At 48.5% G+C, this 20,468-nt stretch overlaps 1 protein-coding gene across 1 annotated transcript in view; it reads left to right on the top strand.

Annotated features, from left to right (window-relative positions):
- The window catches only part of Wdr25 (WD repeat domain 25), a 128,058-nt gene that overhangs the window by 91,736 nt on the left and 15,854 nt on the right, over positions 1-20,468 (top strand). Inside the window, exon 4 of the mRNA XM_013015572.1 lies at positions 6,188-6,318. Within this exon, the coding sequence (XP_012871026.1) occupies positions 6,188-6,318 (131 nt within the window). The remainder of the gene's footprint in view (positions 1-6,187; positions 6,319-20,468) is intronic.

Below are 20,468 nucleotides of genomic sequence, written 5' to 3'. Positions count from 1 at the left end.
GATGGCTCTGGTTCCTGATAGATGGAGTTTGATTTGAAAGTTAGTAAGCTTCTTTTCTCGTTAACTTTGAGTCAGGATGGTTAAATTTACAGCTGGCTGAATACTTCCCAGAGGATGAGTGTAACGATATTGATTTTAGCGAAATGAGTCATATGCCTGCTGCCTGGGAACACAGGCTCAATTACCACAAGCCAACAACATAAGCTTTCCCTTGTCAACATTTTTCCTGCATGTTTGTGAGCCTGTGGATGTGAACAAAGAGCTAAGGAGAAGGAAAGGTCAGATAACCGGCAGGTACGGGGGTGGGGTACAGAGAGCCATGCTCTGAGATCAGGCCAGTCCAGTCTGTGTCTCAGCAAGGCCGCTCACGTGGCCCCTGATGGTCGCTCTCTTCTCTGGACTTTCATTTCTCCAGCTGTGAGACATGGCCCAATCTCCATCACCGTCCAGGGCTATGGTACGACAGGTGTGAGCCCTAGACACATGTGGAGGCACAGGCTTATCAGAGTGAGCTCCCTGGGGAGAAGGGCATGAATGTCCCTTTTCTTTCCTGAGGACCAGTGTTTGGGTTTCATAGTGACCTGAAATACCAGTTACGTGCCTGGAACTTGGTTGGTAGCAAGGCATGCTAGGAGCAAGACACTTGGGGGGTTTCTGGAGCCCCCTGGCAATAGCACATCTCCCCATCAAATGTGAGGCTGGTCAGGCAGGGCCACCCCCAGCCACACAGGGGTCACTTCTGGGGAGCTTATTGCCTCTGTCTGAGAACACGTTGCTGGGGTCTTCATTGGGGATGACAGCAGACAGAAACATGCTGGTGGTGACAATGGCAGCCTAAGAACACAGTGAGGGTCTATGTTGCTAAACGTGTGTTTGCTTTAATGCTAATTTATTCTTCTTGATGCTGGATATTAAACTCAAGGCCTTGAACACGTAGGCAAGTGTTCTACCAGAGCCTCACCCCCAGGCCCATAACTTATTTTTTATTTGTGTTATTATCGATTCAAAGCGGCAAAGAAGTAATTTTTCTCAACTCCAAGAAGATTTGAACAGTTTTTACACTGGTTGAGCTCGTTATAACTGAATCGATAAAGCCAAGTGCCAGTGGGTTAAATATTTTAAAGCTCAATTTCCTATCAGAATACAGAAAATAAACAGAATTGTCTATCATAAACAAGCAAGTAAGTCTCATGGTTAAAGGTTTTATAAGAAGTAACCAATGTGTCTGAAAAAAATCTTGGCTGGGGGGTGGGGAGGGAGAGAATTCACAAACCTGGGTCTGTGGGGGGAGGGACGGGGGGCTAGTCTGAGGAGGGAGGCCTTGTCCACCAGCATGGCTCATGCTCATGGCCATGGTGTTTCATTGATCTTCAGCAAACGCTCAGGCCAGCCCAGGGCATTGCATTCTCCCCAGGCTTACGTTGAAAGCTCAACAGCCAGTAGTCTCTCAAGGTTCCTGCTGTTAAAACCCTGCATCCCTTGGTTTTAGCTTTTAATTTATCCAAGGATGAATTCAATAAGTTGGGGTTTAATTTTTCAAATGATAATAGCTCTCTTTTGTGGCTGGCTCCACAGAGAGCTTTCTGTGCCACTTAGCGTTCGGGCCTCACGACAGCATGACACACAGCAGCGAAGGGACCAGCTCAGTGTCCCTCCCCTGGAAGTGACAGAGCTGGGCCGAGACCTGGGTCTTTGTGACTCTTAACTACTCATCTCTCCTACCTCCTAACTCATGCCAGAAGATGATGGCTACGATCCTGGTTTCTGAAGTCTCCTCTCAGACCTTCCTACTTGGAAGAATTTTTACCCAGTATTTTTTCATTAGACATCAGTAAATGTACTACAATTCTAAACATTGGTTGTAATGGCTCATGCCTGTTACCCAAGCTACTCAGGAAGCAAAGCTTGGGAGGATTGTGGTTGTAGGCCAACCTGGACAAAATATAGTGAGACCTCATCTCAACCAATAAGCTAGGTATGGTAGGGTTCATTTGTCACCTCAGCTATTAGGGAAATACAAATAGGAGGGTCATGGTCTAGGCTGGCTTGGGGTAAAAACTTATTTTGGGGCAAAACATGGCTTAAGTAGTGGAGTACTACAAAGCACAAGGCCCAGAGTTTAAACTCTAATATGGTGGGTCTTAACAAAGAAAAACAATAATGTACTATTTATTTTAAGTAGGAAATAATATATACTATAGTCTTTTATAAATGAAAGATTTTAGGTTTTAAAATATACATTCTCAACCTTTTGGGAATTGAAGAAAAATATCCAGAAATTGTGTGTGTGTGTGTGTGTGTGTGTGTGTGTGTGTGTATGTGTGTCTGTGTGTGTATAGAACTTGAACTCAGGGCCTAGACGCTGTCCCCTTAGCTTTTCCACTCAAGGCTGGCACTCTACCACTTCCAGCTTTTTGGCAGCTAATTGGTGATAAGGGTTTTGCAAACTTTCCTTCCTGGGCTGCCCTTGAACTATGATCCTCGGATCTCAGCCTCCTGAGTAGCTGGGTTGTAGGTGTGAGCCATTTATGCCTGGCTAGGGTTGCTTTTTTTTTTTTTTTAAAGCATTAAAGTGTATCATCTTTTAACAGCTCTGTTTTTCCTCTCCTCTTTCTTTCTACTGCTGGCAGATCCAGATAACTGTACTTTTTTGAAAAACGTGTGTATAATTCACTCCCTTTTCTGAAATTAAGCATATGGTTCCATACTGGGTTTCCACATAGATAAATCCACTGAGAAGTGGTTATTTTATTTACTTGATAGTGGTGATGGTGGGAGGTGGGGGGGGTGTAACACAGCCCCAAGGCTCCTGCAGCTCTGCTCAGCTCTATGACTAGATTATTTATTTATTTATTGGGTGTTGGTCCTGGAGCTTTTGCTCAGGGTCTGGAAGCCACAGCTTCACTGCAGCGTTTTGGTGGTTGATTGGAGATAAGTTTCATGAACTTCCCTGTTTGGTTTTAATCCTCCATCCTTAAATCTCAGCCTCCTGAGTAGCTAGGATTATGTGTGCAAACTCCCAGCTCCCAGCTCCCTCGCTAGATTAAGAAAAATTATTAGACAAATAATATAAAGGTATTTGGAATGATTTTAAAAGTTACCCTCGTTTCATTTTGATAGCTCTCTTTCCAGCCTTTGTCCATATGAATTCCTATTTTATACTCTTCCAATCCAAGCACAGGTCTCAAGCAGTATCTCTCTTTCTGCATAGCTAAAGGGTGTGTACAGTTTAAAGAGGTGCAATACCTCATTTACAGAAAATCACATATTTCCAAAATTTCTTGTGAAGACACGACTGCCAATTATAGAAAAGATTAGAGAAAAAAAAATCCACACGCTTAATTATCCATCAGGGTGAAGGCGATGAGTTAACACAGAAAGAAATGGCTGTTTTCAAAAAAAATTATACTATGGCTAGGTGGTAATGCATTCGTGAAGTCCCAGCATGAAAGCAGGAGGATCTAGAGTTCTAGGCCATGTTGAGCTGTATATAAAACTCAAATCTCAAAAGGAAAAAAAAAGCTGGGCACCGGTGGCTCCTGCCTGTCATCCTAGCTACTTAGAAGGCTGAGGAGATCTGATGAGCACAGTTCAAAGCCAGCCCAGGCAGGAGACTTTTATCTCCAATAAACCATCAGAAAACTGGAAGTGGTGCTGTGGTTCAAGTGGTTGGGCGCCAACCGTGAGCTGAGGAGCAGAGGCACAGTGCCCAGTCCCAGAGTTCAAGCCCCATGACTGACGACGACGATGATGATGACAACAACAACAGCAACAGCAAAAGGACTATGGAAAGAATGTTTTGAAAGCATGTTTTTTTTCTTTTTTTGAAGGGGTAAAAGAGGCTGGCAGTTGAACCCAGGGCCTCAGGCATGCTAAGCACACATGCTATCACACTTCCAGCTCATTAAGAACACAAGAATATAGTAACGGCACTTCCTCTTACTTGCAGGAGCCATTATTTGATGCTAGGGGAAATGGACTTCTCTAATAAAGTATTCAGACTTCTGTGTCGCTGGTGGGAGGGGTGGGGAATGTCTCTGCATCCAGGGCACAGGCTGGGGGAGCCTGGGCTGAGTCACGCAGGTAAATGGACCTACAGTGAGACCACTTCCAAAACACTGGGTCATAAAAACATCCCTGCTTTTTAAGCAAACAAAAGAGTATTCACTTCTGTTATAGTTTCTAAAAATGTAATAATTCATATGGTTTTTAATGATTTCAAGGAGTCAGTTGATGCCCTTAGTAAATGGCATATTAAAGTATATCTTAAAATATGGGTTATTTTATCCTTGTCCCACCCTTTAAGTTGTTCTATTTTGGTATTTAAAAATGTTCATAGGCTAGGAATGTAGCTCAGGGGTAGAGTGTTTGCCTAACGTGCATGAAGCCCTGGGTTCGATTCCTCAGTACCATATACACAGAAAAAGCTGGACGTGGCGCTCTGATTCAAGTGGTAGAGTAGTAGTTAGCCTTGAGCAAAAAAAGCTCAGGGACAGTGCCCAGGCCCTGAATTCAGTCCCCAGGACTAGCAGGAAAAAAAAAAGTTCAAAACTGGGTGCCAGTGGCTCATGCCTATAACCCTAACTACTTAGGTGGCCAAAATCTGACGGTCATGGTTCGAAGCCATCCTGGGCAGGAAAGTCTGTGAGACTTGAATAGCAAGAAACGTAAGTAAAGATGTAGTTTAAGTGGCAGAGCACCATCCTCGAGTAGCAAAAGCTAAGTGAGGGCACCCTGCCCTGAGTTCAAGTCCCAGTACTGGCACAAAAATGTTTATATTATATTGGCACGCTGGCACATTCTATAGCTTACAAACCAATATGCTCGTGTCAGTGATGTGTGCTCAAGTGTTTTCCCACAGTCACACAGGTTGGAGGCTGTGGCTCCAGGCTATCACGTGCGTGGCACCTGCTGTGACTCTTGTGAACGCTGATGGATGACTTTCATTTCTTTACTGGGTGAGCTGGCCTGTCGCTGAGCTCAGGATGTGGAGGTCACAGCACACAGAGCAAGGCGACCTTTGGGGATGGCCTTCTGTATCAAATGAGCAAATACTGCTTCCTGAGGCCCAGAAGGGCCATGGCGCTTGAGAGCTCATGAGTTTCATTGGCCACCAGCTTCCTGTGTCTCTACACTGCCACTGCCACCGCCGTAGCTGACAGCAGCCACAGTTTTCCTTGCATCGTTTAAGGGAAGCTTCCCCCCTCTGCCCCATTGCTGGCTGGTGTGGCCATGCCAGGTGCCATGCCTGGTTTGTGAGCCTTGTCCCTGGGGAACACATCTGGCAGCACTGTTTGAGAACACCTCTTCCTGCGGTTGGACCAGTTTCTGGACGCAGGCTCAAGCACAGTCAATGCTGGGGGACTCAGTAGCAGGCTTGGGCAGCAAGGTGATACTGCCTTTGATTTACCCTGCAGGAGCAACAATCACACAATTATAGTGACAGCACCATTTCCACACCAGCATGTGTACACTCTCAGACATTTTCTACACACCCACGAGGACTTGAGAACCGTTTCTGATGGATTTGGGGATGACCAGAACTGTTTCGAGTCCTGTAGAGCCATTGAGAGTCTCAGTGGTCCAGGCCCCGTGTCCAGTCTCTCGTCGGGGCTGCTCTGAGAGTCATTGTCACCATCCACACTATCAGGCTTCCTTACCTCTGTTAAAAACCCTTTACCCATTATGCTAAGAGCTTGCTTGCAAGATGGCTGGCCCTGAAAAATACGTCCTGGGAGCCAGTCTGCGTTTTGCCTTTAGACCTGCAGATAAGTAGTCTCTGTATTAAGTATGCAGCCTTGGAGGCACATTTTAATCCTTGCGCACTGTCGTTCCCAGCTGGGAAGTGGGCTTGGAGGAGGGGGAGTCCTTGTGTGATTAAATGAGGCACTATAATGTGGACTGCTTACAGAGCACATGCCAAGAGGCATTCAGTGGTCCAGACACCTGGTGTGGCCCCCAGAGAGGGGAAATCCAGCTAGTCCCTGTTGGGCTGGTCAAAACATGAAGATGAATGTTACCATCACCCCTATTATATTTCCACAGTTTCTATCACTTGGTATGGGGCCCGGGTAAGCAGTGTCCCCTGGCTGTGCACTCTATGCAAGGTGACACTTTACCTTTTAAGGTAGTTATTTGATTATCTAAATACCTTCTAATTCTCTCTTCTTCTCTTCTTGTATTGTAGGAACCCAGTTATTTAGTGGTCGCAGTGACTTTAGAATCACTACCTTGAAATTTCATCCAAAAGACCCCAACATTTTTTTATGTGGAGGCTTCAGCTCCGAAATCAAAGCTTGGGATATAAGAACCAGCAAGGTAACGTCCTTCTCCCTGGCTGGCCTGTCCCCCAGACCAGCAAGGTGGTGCCCTTATGCCGGGGCACAGTCCTTGGCAGTTTGAGCAGCAGGGGATGGGTTAACACTTGTATTCAGGACCACTTTCTATTTAATATTTAATCAATGCTAAGCATAGTTTTTAGCTGTTTTGGAAGAACATTCTCGAGTCATTAGGCTATTAAGACGTTATAATGTTTGATGGGGCATATTACTAAAGATATTTGTTGAACACCTACTGCCTGCAGAAGCTTCCAGATGATGTAAATAATTCATGTGTGCAGCAACTCTGGTGCATGGGGTTGCTCTGTGTGCACATGTGTGCATGCCCGCATGTGCCTCTACACCCTGAGGGTGTAGAGGGGCATGCAGGGGAGGGGGCTCCTCATGGACAAGCTATTCCCTCCAGAGCTTCAAAACCAGCTGGGATCTCCTCTCACCCTCTGCTGCGGCTTGCAGATCCCACTGCCTTCCCCATGCAGTACATGGCAACTGCTCATAGTTGGTCAGGCTCAAAACATGATCAGTAATGGTGCCCAGCCCTTCCTGTCCCACCCCACAGCTTAGCAAATCCTCTTCCCCCCTCCTGTCCCATGTCCCCTGCCATAGCTCTGGCCTAAGCTTCCATTGTCTCTCTTGCTGGGATAGTAGTTTTCCTCTTCAGTCTTTTTCCTTTACCTTTTACAGTCTTCCTCAACACAGCAGCCGAGTGATCTGAGTTGGATGTGTCAGTAAGACTTTCTGGTTCCTGTCTCAGTCACAGTAAAAGCCAGTGGCCCTGCAGTGGTCCACAAGGCCTAAGTGATCTCCCTTCAGCCCCAGTGGGCTATTTGCCTTTCCCAGAACACACCTGCATGTTCCTGCGTCAGGGTCCTTGCACTGGTCCTGCTTCTGCCTGGAATGCTCTTTTCCCAGTTTTCTGTGCAGAACCCATGCCGTCCCTCCTATAGGACTTCGCTCTTATGCTGCCTCTCACGTGAGGCCTTTCCTAGCCCCCACCCCTGGCATACACCAGTGACGTCCACTTTTATCATCATTTGGCATGCTGTGGGATTTTCCATGTTCATTTATTTGCCCTACTCCTTCCACTCAACTGTGGGCTCCCAGAAATGAGAGTTTTTGTCTGTGTGTTGCAGTAGCTGACACTCACCAATCATGAGTGAAGAAGGAAGACCCATGCAGAGAGTGCAGATTGGGGAATCATTGATGCCCTGGGCTTGGCTGAGCCTGGGATCTGGGAAGCGGATGGGCCTGAGCTTGGGTTAGGGTGGGAGCCATGGGAGAGCTGAGGATAGGCTATATGGTGGTGTTAGTGGCCCAGAGGTGATGGAGAGGCAGAGATGCAGGTGAGTGAGACACGAGGAGGGGGAACAGACTGCCTGCCTCTGGGGGCTCCACTCCAGCAGGTGGTTTGGGGGGCTTTGAGAAGCACTGCCCAAGGCTGAAGGAGAGAGCCTCATGACTCCTGCCATAGCTCCTGTGTTGAAGCTGATTAGAGAAATGTCAGACAGTGTCTCCATCATCTGGGACCTGCAGTGCCAGAAGGTTCCACTTTGAGGGCATCTTGGCTCCATCCTGGTCAGGTGGAGCCTTCACACAGGCTCTGCTGAACAGAAGCAGTTCCACAGGGTCAGCTGGGGAGGATGAGGCACAGCCTCTAGGGTCTGGATTCCAGACCTGCCACCATGGTTGGGGTGGCCTCTTTGGAAAGGTCCCTGCAGGTGTGTAAGGGCTGTAAGCTTCTCAGGAGAATCTAAGAGCAGAGGCCTTGCTTTAAAGACAGTGGGAAGTTTTGTCCATGGTAAAGTCTTGCTTAAGGCATTTGTAAGTGGCAGCATAGACCCATACTCTAAAATCACCTCAGTTTTCGGTTGCAAAAGAACCTTTTACAAAAATACTTGGAAAAGAGAGAAAAGCTACTCAATAAGCCAGTGGACTCTAGGAAAAAAAATTTTTTTTAACGCTGGAACAGTTTATATTTAGGACATAAATAAATGATAAAGGGAAGTTCATGTTTGAGTGTGTTGGGCGAATCAGAAACACCTCATCCTTGAACTGATCGCCCAGCTGTCCTGACAGCCCGTACCCCTAAAGGTTTCGCTCCATGTTTTAAGCCCCGAAGACCTCACATATAAGACATTACTCACCCTGGACGCCATCTGATTTAAGAGTTTGTTAAAAATATCAGGTTTTCTCCTAGGGCAGACGCCAGCTGACAAGCTCTGCAAGTGCTGGGAGAAGCAATTAGAAGCAGATGCTGCTGTGCCTGCTATTGGCATGTTTGCCAGTCTCTCCCAAGCTAATAATGTGGGTAAAGGGATCCACGCAGTATTTGTTTTTACTTCCTTTTTACCAACAGTCCTCCCCCGCTGGGTCATGGGGTGTAGTTGGGGGGGGGAGTTGTTGTTCTGTTTGCATCAGGCAGGCTCTCGGGGAACCACACTTCTTCCTGACTGTGCTATCCACGATGGACTCTCCCCAAAGCCCAGGGAGGGAAGGCCCAGGCTGCCTCCCTCCAGGGCTTCGCTCCTGTTAGCCTGGAGCCTGCTCACTTGAGAGCCGCTGGGCTCTGAGGTGTGCAGAGCTCTGTCCATGGTGCTGAAGCTCCAGTGTAGGCCTACGCAGCTGGCCTTTTCCAACCATCCTGTCAGAAGCCACAGTGGCACCACATACAGAGGCAGGACACAGACCTCAGCTTGCAGTCGAGGCAAGCTTCTCCCTGTGACCACTGTGGAGGAATCTTAGTTATAAAAGCACTACATAATCATGTGACAGAACTGGGAAATTCAGGGAAAGAAAGGAGGGGTAGTTCAGTCAGTAAACATTAGTGATGCTTTGATATTTTTCTTTCATGCTCTTTCCTCTGGAGGATTTTGTTCTCTCTCTCTCTCTCTCTCTCTCTCTGCAAAAACACTGTTACGTTCTATTTTTGTACATGATTTTGACTTTTGCTTTTCACATAGGTTATAAGTGTTCTGCTTGCTATTACAAACTTTTGTAAAATTGTCAGTGATAGTCCCTTCTGATTTGCCCTCTGCCTCAGCTTTAGTACTCAGAATAGTGTGTGGCAGGTGCCTGATGGGTTTCTGTGGAGAGAAGGAATCAGCTGAATAAATGCTTTAACCTATTGAACCATCTCCCTTTGTTGGGCATGTAGGATATTTTTTTCCATTTAAAATGATTCTATGTAAGCAGAGAGATCAGGGGACAGCAAATTGTAGCCCAGAGCTAAATCCAGCTTGTCACTTATTCTTATAGATAAAGTTTTATTGGAACACATCCGTATTCATTTATGTGCCATCTGTGGCTACTTTCCTATTATAGTGGCAAGAGTTAAGACCACATGGCCAGCAAAGCCTAAAATGCTTAGAACCTGGCTGGCCCTTGTCACCTTGCTGGGTGTCAGGAGTGATCCTCTGAGCTGGCTGACAAGGTGCGTACCCATTTACACCCACTAGTCCATATGGCTATGTAGCAACCGTATGATCAGAGAGTATCTTTTCCCAGTGGTGGAGGACTAGTCTTCCACTAGGAGTGTATTTGGCATTTCTCTTGGTATAAGCTGCAAGCAAACTACCACAGTTTATTATATATTCTATTCTAAGAAACATTTTTGTACATTTCACTTTTCTTACGTTGGGGATCTACTTTGTTCTGCTCCAGTCTAAGAACTCAAGTTGCCCAGTCAAAATGAGCCAACATGCTGAAGGCAAGAATAGGTTTCCATGGACAGGGCTGAGGGTCATGAGGCCACTGCTGGAGAATGCAGCAGAGACCAAGAAGCCTCTGGCTGGCATCTCAGGGTCTGATGAATACTTGAAACTGGTAACTTTGAAGCTATATTTCAGACATTGGATTTTACGATTCCTTAAACTTAGCAAAATGATAGATGTTGGGATTCCAGACTTCTCCAGTCCAGCCCTATTCATTACAGCAAATGGGCTGTTTGGCTCCCCTTCCTTCTTTTCTTGGCTGATCTCTCTGCCTTGGTTGGATGATTGGACCACATCTCATCCCGCAAAGTGCCTGACTTCATTTCCAGCATTAGCAGATGTGTTCTGCATGAGCCAGCTAAGCTAAGCTGCTCCAGTGCTGCTGGTACTGCACTTCCTGACTCTACCTCCTTCCAGTGGCCTTCTCACACATGGCTGTATGTGATGTGACCTTCATGGAGCTGGGAGCTGGGCTTCCAGGACCAGTGGCCTGGGTTCATATCCTTTCTGTACTGCTCACTCAGCTGGTGATCTGAGGCAAACAACTACAGCAACAAAGGTAGGAGGCAACCATGCTCTAAGGCAGTCTTCCCAGTGGTAGAGCGGAGGTCATCTCTCTAGCAGTGCTTTACCTTGTGGAAGCACGTGTGGCGTCTCCTTAGTGTGCAGACTGTCCAGCAGTTCCAGAGATCCTACATTCCTAGCAGGAAGATGCAGTAGCAAGACGCAGTGGACCACACTGTGAGAAGCTGCAGCACAGAGATCTGCACATGGGAGCCCTTGCTCCTCATGTGGACGCCTTGGCCTTCATTTCCACGGGCCTGCACCATCCAGGAATAGCAATCACTCCTGACACCTCCAGCATGTGTTTGTCTATAGCTGCCTTGCTTGGGGACCTCTTAGTCCAGTCATCTCTGTTCCTGCATCTCACACTCGGTCCAAGCAGGTACTCAGGATACCTGGCATGAGCTGATGGGCATCTGTCCCTCCCATTGTGATGGGGCCTGTGGGAGTCTCTATCTGTCCCCTGCCATGGCTTCTGGGCCTGTGGCCATGCTAGGATCTCCACAGAGAGTGGACCTATCTTCCAGTGGATGTGAAGCCCAGCTATAGTCTGCAGCTGGTCATCCAGAAGTGTGGCCCGGGGCAGGAGACCTGGGAGATCCAGGGAGGCATGGAGTGAGCCAGGGGCTGCCCTTCTCAGACAAGGCTGGGCTTTTGAGCTCCTGGTGTTTAGTGGATGACAGAGTGCTAGCCTGTTTCCTTTCTAGTCTGGCAGTGCCCCAGATCTGTGTCTGACATGGCATAGGAGCTGTGGAGTTGACAGAGAAGTCTGAGACATGGACTTGACTCTCCAAGGGACCCCTCCCACCCTCCCCACCCCCCCAGCCCTGTGGGAAATGTCCTTGACAGTCACCTTTAAGTGCACTGTAAGATCACTGTGTGATTTGAGCCAAAGGGATTAGACTAAGTAATAAGAGCAACTTCTAACTTGTATCATGAATCAGATTTGTTAAGGAAGCCGTATAAAGATTTAAATGTGCAGTTGCATGCTTAGCAAATCACCCTTTTGCAAGACTGAGCTGTGGAATGCCAGCTTCAGCACATTGCCCCTCAGAGAAGGCAAGGCTGAGCACTGGAAACTGGAGCAGCTTGGGGGAAAAATAGGGCACGTGGCTCCGGGAGCCCAGGACGCTGGCCCAGTTCCTCTCCTTTTTTTGTGTATGGGGTTGACATTGGGCAGCGGGGGACTGAGGGTTCTTTTGATCTCTACCTCCCCCTCTACCCTGGAGAGAGACAGCTGGGACATACCCAAACTTGCTATATTCACTCCTGCAGGCTCTGGGTTGGTCTTCTGAAACTCCAGTTCCCACCTGCCTGGGATTCTCGTAATCAGATCAGCTCTGACAGGCTGACTCACTTTTGTTCAGCAGGCCCTAGTATTGCTTTGACACGAATCATCAATATTTCATGCTTGTTCTACATCCTTTCATTCTTTCTTCTTCTCCCCCCCCCCCTTCCAAATGTTTAAAGGGATATCTTGACTTCAGACTTTGCGAAGCTTTGTCCCAGATGCCCTGGGGGCAGGTGGCCTACCACAAGGTAGGCAGCTGGCTACAAGGACAGCAGCTGGCTCGTGCTGGGCCTGGGTGCACCCTCCATCCGCTGAAGCAGGAGAGTCCCCTAGATTGTGACTTCTCCACAAGTGTGGATTTGCTTCGGTTGCACCTAGCACAGTGTCAGGCACACAGCAGGTCCTGGGAGAGAAAAACTTGCAAGAATGACTAATAGCTCTAATCAAGACCAATGAAAAAAAATCTTAAGCAGTGAACCCACCCAGTTGAAGTGGAAGCTGAACCACAACTCATCAACTGCTCCTGACACCCTTAGTGGGGTTGGGGGTATCCTTCCCGGTGAAGGTTGTTCCCTGGGCGGCAGCGATGCTGACCCGTACTGACTGACCCTGCCCCATCTGGGGATGGTCACAGATTCTAGTGTACAGCCAGAAGGAGGGGACCACCATGTGGGTGTTCAGATGAGACCCCTACAGGTTTTTCAGGGTTTCTGTCCAGGGGGTAAGAGTACCCTTGTGGTGTTTCCCCCTCCCCTGGTAGCTGTCTGAAGGACAATCCCCGCCCACTTGGTTCAGAGTGCCATCAGTTTCTGTGGCATTGTAGGCAGGTAGCTTATTGGCCCTAATGAGGTTTTGATTACACTCCATTTGTCACTTTCATCTGTTTTATATTAAAATGCCTTTTTATTTGGACTCTATGCTTTCTGCAGTTTTGACAGAGCTTTATTGCAAACCAAACTTTTTATGTAAATAGGACTAGGAAAGCAAAGGAGCCAGAGAGGAGGGCCAGGGAGGGGTACTCATGGGACATAGGAGCATTTCTTGTCTTCCCTGCCAGATAAAGGTGGAATGAAGCCCAGGGCTACCTCTTAAGTCCCTGCCAGCAGTCTGTGGGCACCAACACACACCCTGTGTGTTCGAGCTCATCTCCTAGCAGTCCTTAGTGGGCTACACCATTTGCACCCCTTATCCCCATATGGGGTCTAGGTTCAGAAGGCTTCTGTCACAGTCCTTAATCATGCAGCAAGTAGGGAGTGGAGTAAGATTCTAGACCCAGGTGGTTTGGTGCCATAGCCCCTTGTAGGCCCTCTTGTTTACATGTATGAAGCTCTACTCTTTGACGGAAATGAAGACTTGCCATTGATAGCTTTGTCCTCTGTTCCTGGAGAGGCTCAGACAGGACAACCCTGATGTCTACCCCAGCCTGCCCCATTCTGCTCGGTACCTGCCGTCGGCACTGGCTATGGATAGGATAGTGATGAGCTCTGCTTCGGGAAACCATAGCCCTGAACCCTCAGGCTAGACAACATAGCTGTGAAGGTGGCCTGTTGGGTAGAGCAGGAATTAGATTCTGGAAGGACCTGCTCTTGGTGTAGGGGTGGATTGTCACGAACCCGTCTCATTCTAAATTCACCCCTCTCCCTATGATAGGAAATGCATCACATTCATTGATGTCAAAAACACTTTCTAGCCCCCACCATACAGAGGCATTGTCTTGAAGATGGGGGTCACAGAATCCAGCTGCTCAGCGCATGCCTTCCTGGGACCCCAGTCTGTGGGGGGGTGCAGAAGCCCACCACTGGACTTCCCATGTCCGTTGGCTTCACCGCCTCCCCAGCTGGCTCACAGAATCTAGAACGTCAGAGACCTGCTCCAGCCTAGCCTTTCTCTCTGCACTCCTTAACTTGGGGCTGGGTCAGAAGACTCCTGCCGCCAGCAGTGGGGGCCCCCGGCAGCCCAGACACAGATGGGTACCCCGTGACTTTCATTATCACCCTACAACGAATCACTTTTTCCTTGAATGTGCAGTAAGGGAGATCAGAAAATGTAAAAGCAGATTCTTAGGGCCCGTGAAGGTGGTGTGTATATGGTGTTTATATCATTCCAGTTCGCAACTCTTCTGTCATATATTCATGTCGCTGAACTAAGTAAGCTCTGTGCTACACTTAACACCTCTCTCCTTGAGGATTTTTGAAATTTAAAATATTGATTCACAATTCTTTTACTTGACAGTTTCTTTTAGCTCTTCCATTGCTAATAGTGTCCAGAAAATCATGGGCTTGCTGCCCAATTTATTTTTTGTTTTGATGTACTTTGTGCAGGCTGTTTCTCTCTTTCTCTCTCTCTCTCTCCCTCTCTCCCCCCCCTCTCGCTCTCACTCTCGCTCTCACTCTCTCATACTACAGTTTGAGCTCAGGGCTGTGTACTTGCAGGTGTTCTACCACTTGAGCCATGCCCTCTACCCTTTTTGCTTTCATTGTTTTTCAAGTAGGCGCTCTTCCCACCCAGAACTGGCGTGGATGGCAGTTCTCCTATTTATGGTTCCTGCTCAGCTGAGACTATAGGCACATGCCATCACATGCAGCTTTTCATTGGCTAAGATGGGGAGGGGTCTCACAAACTTTTTTGCCCAAACTAGTCTTAAACTGAGATCCTCCTGATCTCAGCCTCCCAAGTGGCTAGGATTATGGGTATGAGTCACCATGGCTGGCTTCTCTTACATTCTGAAAGAAAAAAATTTTCAGGGTACAAAATTCTAGGTGGGTGGAAATTTTTCGTCCCCTTAGCACTTTGAATTTAGTGTTGATTAACTCTTCTCTTCCTTGCCTAGCTTCTGAGACATCATTGTATGCAATCTTTTTTGTTTGTTTGTTTGTTTTGTTTTTGCTCCTCTGTAGGTAAGGTGTTTTTCTCCCTGGCTGATGTCCAGCTTTTATTTGACTTGATTTGGGGGAAAATTCTGTTATCATTGCTTTAAATATTCTGTTCCTTTCTCTCTTCACTCTCTTATTCTCATACTAGATGGATATAGCACATCTTCTGTAGTTGTCCTGTAGCTCTTGGACCTTCTGTTAAAAATTTTGGAGTTTTTCTATTGAGAAATCCTCAAGCACAAAAATCCTTCCTCACTCGTGTCCAGTCTACTGGCCAGGCCATCAAAGGCATTCTCCATCTCTGTTTCAGTGTCTTTGATCCTTCTTGGAATTTCCCCACCTGCTTATGGTCATGTTTCTCTATTGACCTGGAGCCCTTAGCATGGTAGTCACAGTTGTTTTAAGTCCCTAGTCTGTCCCTACGTCTCTCATAGCTCATGATGGGTTGGACCTGATGCTTGCTCTGTCTCTTCAGAATATGTTTTGCCTTTTAGCATGCCTTGTGGTTCTTACTAGCCAGATCAGGCATGCATGTGAACAGAACTGTTATAGATAGGACTCTAGTAACACAGCATAAGGCTGTGTGGAGGCATTCTGGTCTGTCTTTGTAAGCCTATGCCTCTGACGGAGCTTCACCCGTGCATCTCAGTCCTCACTCCTTTAGATGGGGCAGTATATCCAGAGTGGATTGGATCGGGTATTGTCTTCCTCAAAGAGAAGATTGGAGAGGTGGGGGCATGAGCCAGCTGAGATCAGAAATTGCCTTTCCCCAGGTCAGTAAGTCTGATACAACCCCAGCAGGTTGGGTCCTGGTTAGTTTCTCCTGAGTGAAGACCTCCTTTCATTCCAGGGTATTTCAAAGTACAGGCTGAGAATTCCTTCCCCCAAATGCTTGAGATCAGAAATGTTTTTGGGTTTCTGTCTTTCTGATTTGTGGTGTGTAGACATATGCAGAAGGAGAACATTTGAGATGCCAAGTGTCAACTCATCATTCACGTACGCTTCATTCTGTCCCTAGGCACACGCCTGGAGGAACTTGTGCAATGCTTTTGGCATGTCTGTGTTGTCACTGACATGTGACAGACATGTGCATCTATCAATCTGACCAGTTCTGCCACACAGCCACTTGTCCTTGAGTCCACACACTGTTACAGATTTGGGGGTGTTTGAATTTCAGGTTTTCTTAAATATGCAGTTCCTCTTCTCCTCTCCCACTCCCTGGTGACTGACCCAGGATCTGGCACACTCTAGGCAAGAGCTCTACCCCTGAGTTACATCCCAGATCTTTTCTTCTTCAGCTGGAAGCCCCAGGAGAATTTTCTCCTAGGTGGCTGAAGGTAAAACTCTGGAACACCTGATGACTATGACTGAGCTTCCTAAGTTTTCCAGACTTGCCGACACTGGCCTTCTAGCAATGTGCCAGCCACAGTTTCCCTGAAACTGAAAAAACAATTAACACCCTCCCTCTCTGCTCCCCCCCCCCCAACTATCAGCTAATCTGACCAAAGTGCCTCACACCAGCCCGTTTGCCCTTTGACCTCACTTCTCTTACCAATCTAGGAAGAATGATTCTCTTTGCTCAGGTTTTCATTTAATGGGCTTTTTTTTTTTTTTTTTTTTTCCTTTCTGAGACAGGATCTACTGATGTAACCCAGGCCTCAAACTCACAGTCTTGCATTAGCTTTCCAAATGCTGGGATCATAGGTGTGAGTCACCATCCCAGCCTACCTGTCTTTTTGACTATATCCATCTAGTGAGTACAAAGTGGTGTCTCATCTGCTCTTTGAAGTTGAACATAGGACTGTTCAGATTAGATATTCCATCCTGAAGTGAGCTTTAAAGGGTTGCATGCTTCAGAGAATTCACTCATTACAACCGTTGTGAATTGTGTATGCGCAGACTTGTCCACAATATGCTCTTGTAATCCTTTCAACTAATTATTATCCCTGTATTTATAAAGGCCCCAGCTCCTCTATTACTTTCCTATCTTCTTCTCACTCTACCTTTTAAAATGAGTTGAGTCATTATTCTATTCCATACATTCATATAATGTACTTCAGTCATATTGACTTGCCTTTTTTGGGGTGCTGGTACTGGGCAGCTTGAACTCAGGGCCTGGGCACTGTCCCTGAGCTTATTTACTCAAGGCTTTGCTTTCCACTTGAACCACAGCTGTGCTCTGGCTTTCAACCACAATCTTCAAGTCTTAGCCTTTTGAGTAGCTGGGATTACAGCCACCAGAACCTGGCTAACTTCAAGTTGTTTAAGCAAAGTCTGATTCTGCTTCAACTCATTTACTCATCAAGCAGTTGCCGAGTGCTTGCCGTATACGTACAACATCTCCCTAGCTTTCAGGACTAAAAGAGGCCGCAGGCTCTTGCCAGGCTGTGGCCCCCTGCCTACACGTGCTACTTCATGCTTGGAACAGCCAGGCCCCGCGCTTTCCTTTGCTGAGCCAGCCTGTGAGCTTGCACAGGCTGCCTCCTGTGTGTGGACAGGGGTGGAGGCATGGCAGGGGTTGGGGTTCAACCTGCTTCCCCTGGCCAAGCCATGCCTGACAGCATTTAAAAACAATACGTACCAGTGCCACTTGGGCTGGAGACAGCCCTGTCCCTTCCCCTGCTGTCCATCACTTGATGTGAGAGGAGCCAGGAAAGGCCGGGGGAGGGGGGGTTCCCTTGAGGCTCAGGGTGCTCAAAAGGGCACCGGAGACCCAGGTGCCGCCCTACTTCAGAGAGGAGGGGAGGGGGCTCTAGATGTTCATTCTGACCACAGAAGGGCGGCCACCACTGGGTGGCCGCTTGGATCGTGATACCACGCAGGCAGGCAGACGATGCCCCCGAAGCTCAGCTGGGTGGGGGAGCATTCTTCAGTACAGGTCTCGCATGCCTATGCATTTACATTTTTATATAATTTTCCCTCGCTCAATAGTATATCATTAGCATTTCCTATATTGTTAAAAAGCTTTTGGATGCTATAATTTTTAATAATTACCCAATATGCCATAATGCTTTTAACTGGTCTTTTATTATTGAGTATTTATAACATTTCTAGTGTTTGCTTTATTATAACACCAAGACGAGCATCTAATTTCCTAAATGTGGAATTGATCAAAGAGTGTGCCTGGGTTTCTATCTAGTTTCTAGCCAGCGTGTCTGTGCCAGTCATGGCCCGCTTCCTCCTGGAAGGCATAACCAGCTCACCTGAGCAGTGGAGTTCATTTGTTTGCTTCTTTCTAGCACAGGTGAGGCTGAGCCATGCCTACCTCTCCCCTAGGGAGGGAGCTGGCGCAGAGATGGGCTAGGATAGGGTGGAGGAGCAGGGAGGGGCACAGCCCCGTGGAGAGGAAGGAGGAAGGGCTGGAAGTCAAGGCAGGCGGGCCAGGGGAGGCAGCCCTCCCTCAGAGCTCCTGCCTGTGCTTGAGCACTGTCTTCTGGTTTAACCACCCCTCGGACCTTGCTCACAGCCCAGCCAGGCCTTCACTATTCCAACAGTCAGGATTCCTTAGCTGCCCAGTGAATATAGAAGGCAGCGTTGGAGTTGGGCCAGACGTCCAGACTGGACATCCATAGCTGTGGGGTAGATGGAGGAACCCGGAAGTGACAGAAGGCCTGGGGCCCAGGCAGTGAGAAGTGTGATCTGCAGCCCGCTGGCCCCACTGCCATCCAGGGGGAACCTGGGTCCTGTTCCTGGTAGACACCAACAACAGCAACACACACACATGCAACATGCATAACAGTGTGCGTGCATATATGCACATCCATGTGAGCACATTTGCACACACATATATGCACGCACATGTACACACAGGCATGCCCGCGTGCCCGCACGCACGTGTGCACACACACACACACCTGGCTGACCCATTAACTCTTTGCTGGTCTGCTGTTTATGCTCATGGGTGGATGAGGGTGGCTCCCTCATCCTCACCACTGCCCTGCGGGGTTCTGTGTGGCTCAGGACCCGCCCTGTCCCAGGGCACCCCTGCTCCCAGATCAGCGGTGTAGGAGTTAGGCAGCTCAGCTCTTCTCAGGCCTGAGTGAGGGGCTCTCCGTCCAGGGTGCCTTGCTTGGGAAGGTGGGAGGGCAGGTGGGCGACAGTTGGAGGCATGCAGGGTTGCGGCCTCTGGGGACCTGCTCATGTGTCCCCCGAAGGTCCTTTTAGTCACCATCAATGCGATGCCACACTGGGCAGTTTCCCCTCCCCGGAGCCCTGTGTGGTCACTGGGGCTTGCAAGGCCGGGCGTTGTGAGGCAGGCTCTTTTTTCCACGGTTGGGAAGGGCCCCGGTACATCTCCCCACACTATTGGTTCAGGGTTGGGGGCCTTGTAGAGGAGGCCAGCCCAGCACCGAAGCACAGGCCTGGGCCCTCCAGAGTGGCGGTGGTGTTGGTAGAACCTTGTGTTACCTCACAGCTCCATTGCAAAGGGAGGAAAACCAATTTATCACTTGAGAGAATCGACAACACAGTTACATATGTAATCGTCTGTTTCTGCATTTCCTCCTTTCCCTTGCGCTCTGTGTCTATAATTTAAAATTTCACAGTCTCCATCATTTTGGTTTCTCTGTGGGTATGTTTGGCTGCATGTCCAACCCAGCAAACACTAATTGAGCAGCTACTCTGTCCTTCACACCAGGTAGCCTGATATGTGGTATGGAGGGCTTAGTTACAAACGGTGGCCCATAGATCTAGTGCAGTTAACAATGCCTCCCGTTGGCTGTGTGACCTTGAACCAGACACTGCCTCTCTGGACCTCAGTGTCCTCATCTATACAGTAAAAACAGTACTCTCAGCTTTCCACAGTGAGGATTAGGATGGTCTCACGTCATGTGTACACAGTAGGTGTTTGATAAAAGTCACTTGCTGTCTCAGCAGGCTGCGTCCCGTGTGAGCTCCCAGCGACACAGTCCTGAGCCGTCCGCAGCTTTGCTTGCAGGTGATGTCTCTGCCTCTCCCTTGGCAGACGCCAGCCTGACCACCACGCCAGGCATCTGCTCCCTGCAGACGCTTTCTATCCAGTGTGACGATGGGGTCATCACGGGCAATCAGGGGCTCGGCATACATGCTCTGTGCCTTTGATTAATTTTTAAAAGTGAGAAGTGAATTAATTATGGCTGGGTAAGTGGGAAGTCAGAATGCAAGGAAAGAGCTGTAGGTGTAACGGGGGAGCTGGGCCCCCCGCCCCGCGCCCAGGAGCTGCTCCGTGAGCTGTGCCACCTGGTTAGGGGATCCCCCCCCCAGCTCTGAACAGGGGACTCTGTCCCCCTCTGAGTCGTCTGAGGGCGGTTTTACAGTTGCCCCCTCCAAGGAAAAGTCCCTAGCATGTTTTGCGAGCCGCCCCAGGAAGTGGCCATCTCTGCTCCTCAGTTCTCCAGCTGCCAGGGAGGGGCAGAGTGGTGTGGCTGGTGGGGAGCAAAGCTCCCGTCCGCAGCTAGAAGGCTCCGCTGTGGCCTTCTTGACAGAGCCTGTCCCCCCGCCCCCCCCCCCCCCCCCCCCACCACACACACACACTGCTAACTCTCTCCCACCAGCATCCTGCTGGCCAGGAGATGGAGGGAAATGAGGGCCCACCCCATCCCTGACCTGACCTCGCTGCTAAGGAAGGAAACAGCCCAGTGGAAGCTGCCATGGATGCTTCTAGCCTATTTGGGAAGCTGGTCATTAGAGTTTTAAGAGATGCATAGGAGTTTTC

This window comes from Dipodomys ordii, unplaced genomic scaffold (genome assembly GCF_000151885.1).
Source record: "Dipodomys ordii isolate 6190 unplaced genomic scaffold, Dord_2.0 Scaffold2, whole genome shotgun sequence".
Taxonomy (NCBI): domain Eukaryota; kingdom Metazoa; phylum Chordata; class Mammalia; order Rodentia; family Heteromyidae; genus Dipodomys; species Dipodomys ordii.
The sequence above is the reverse complement of the archived record's forward strand: the minus strand, read 5'-3'. Positions and strand labels throughout refer to the sequence as shown.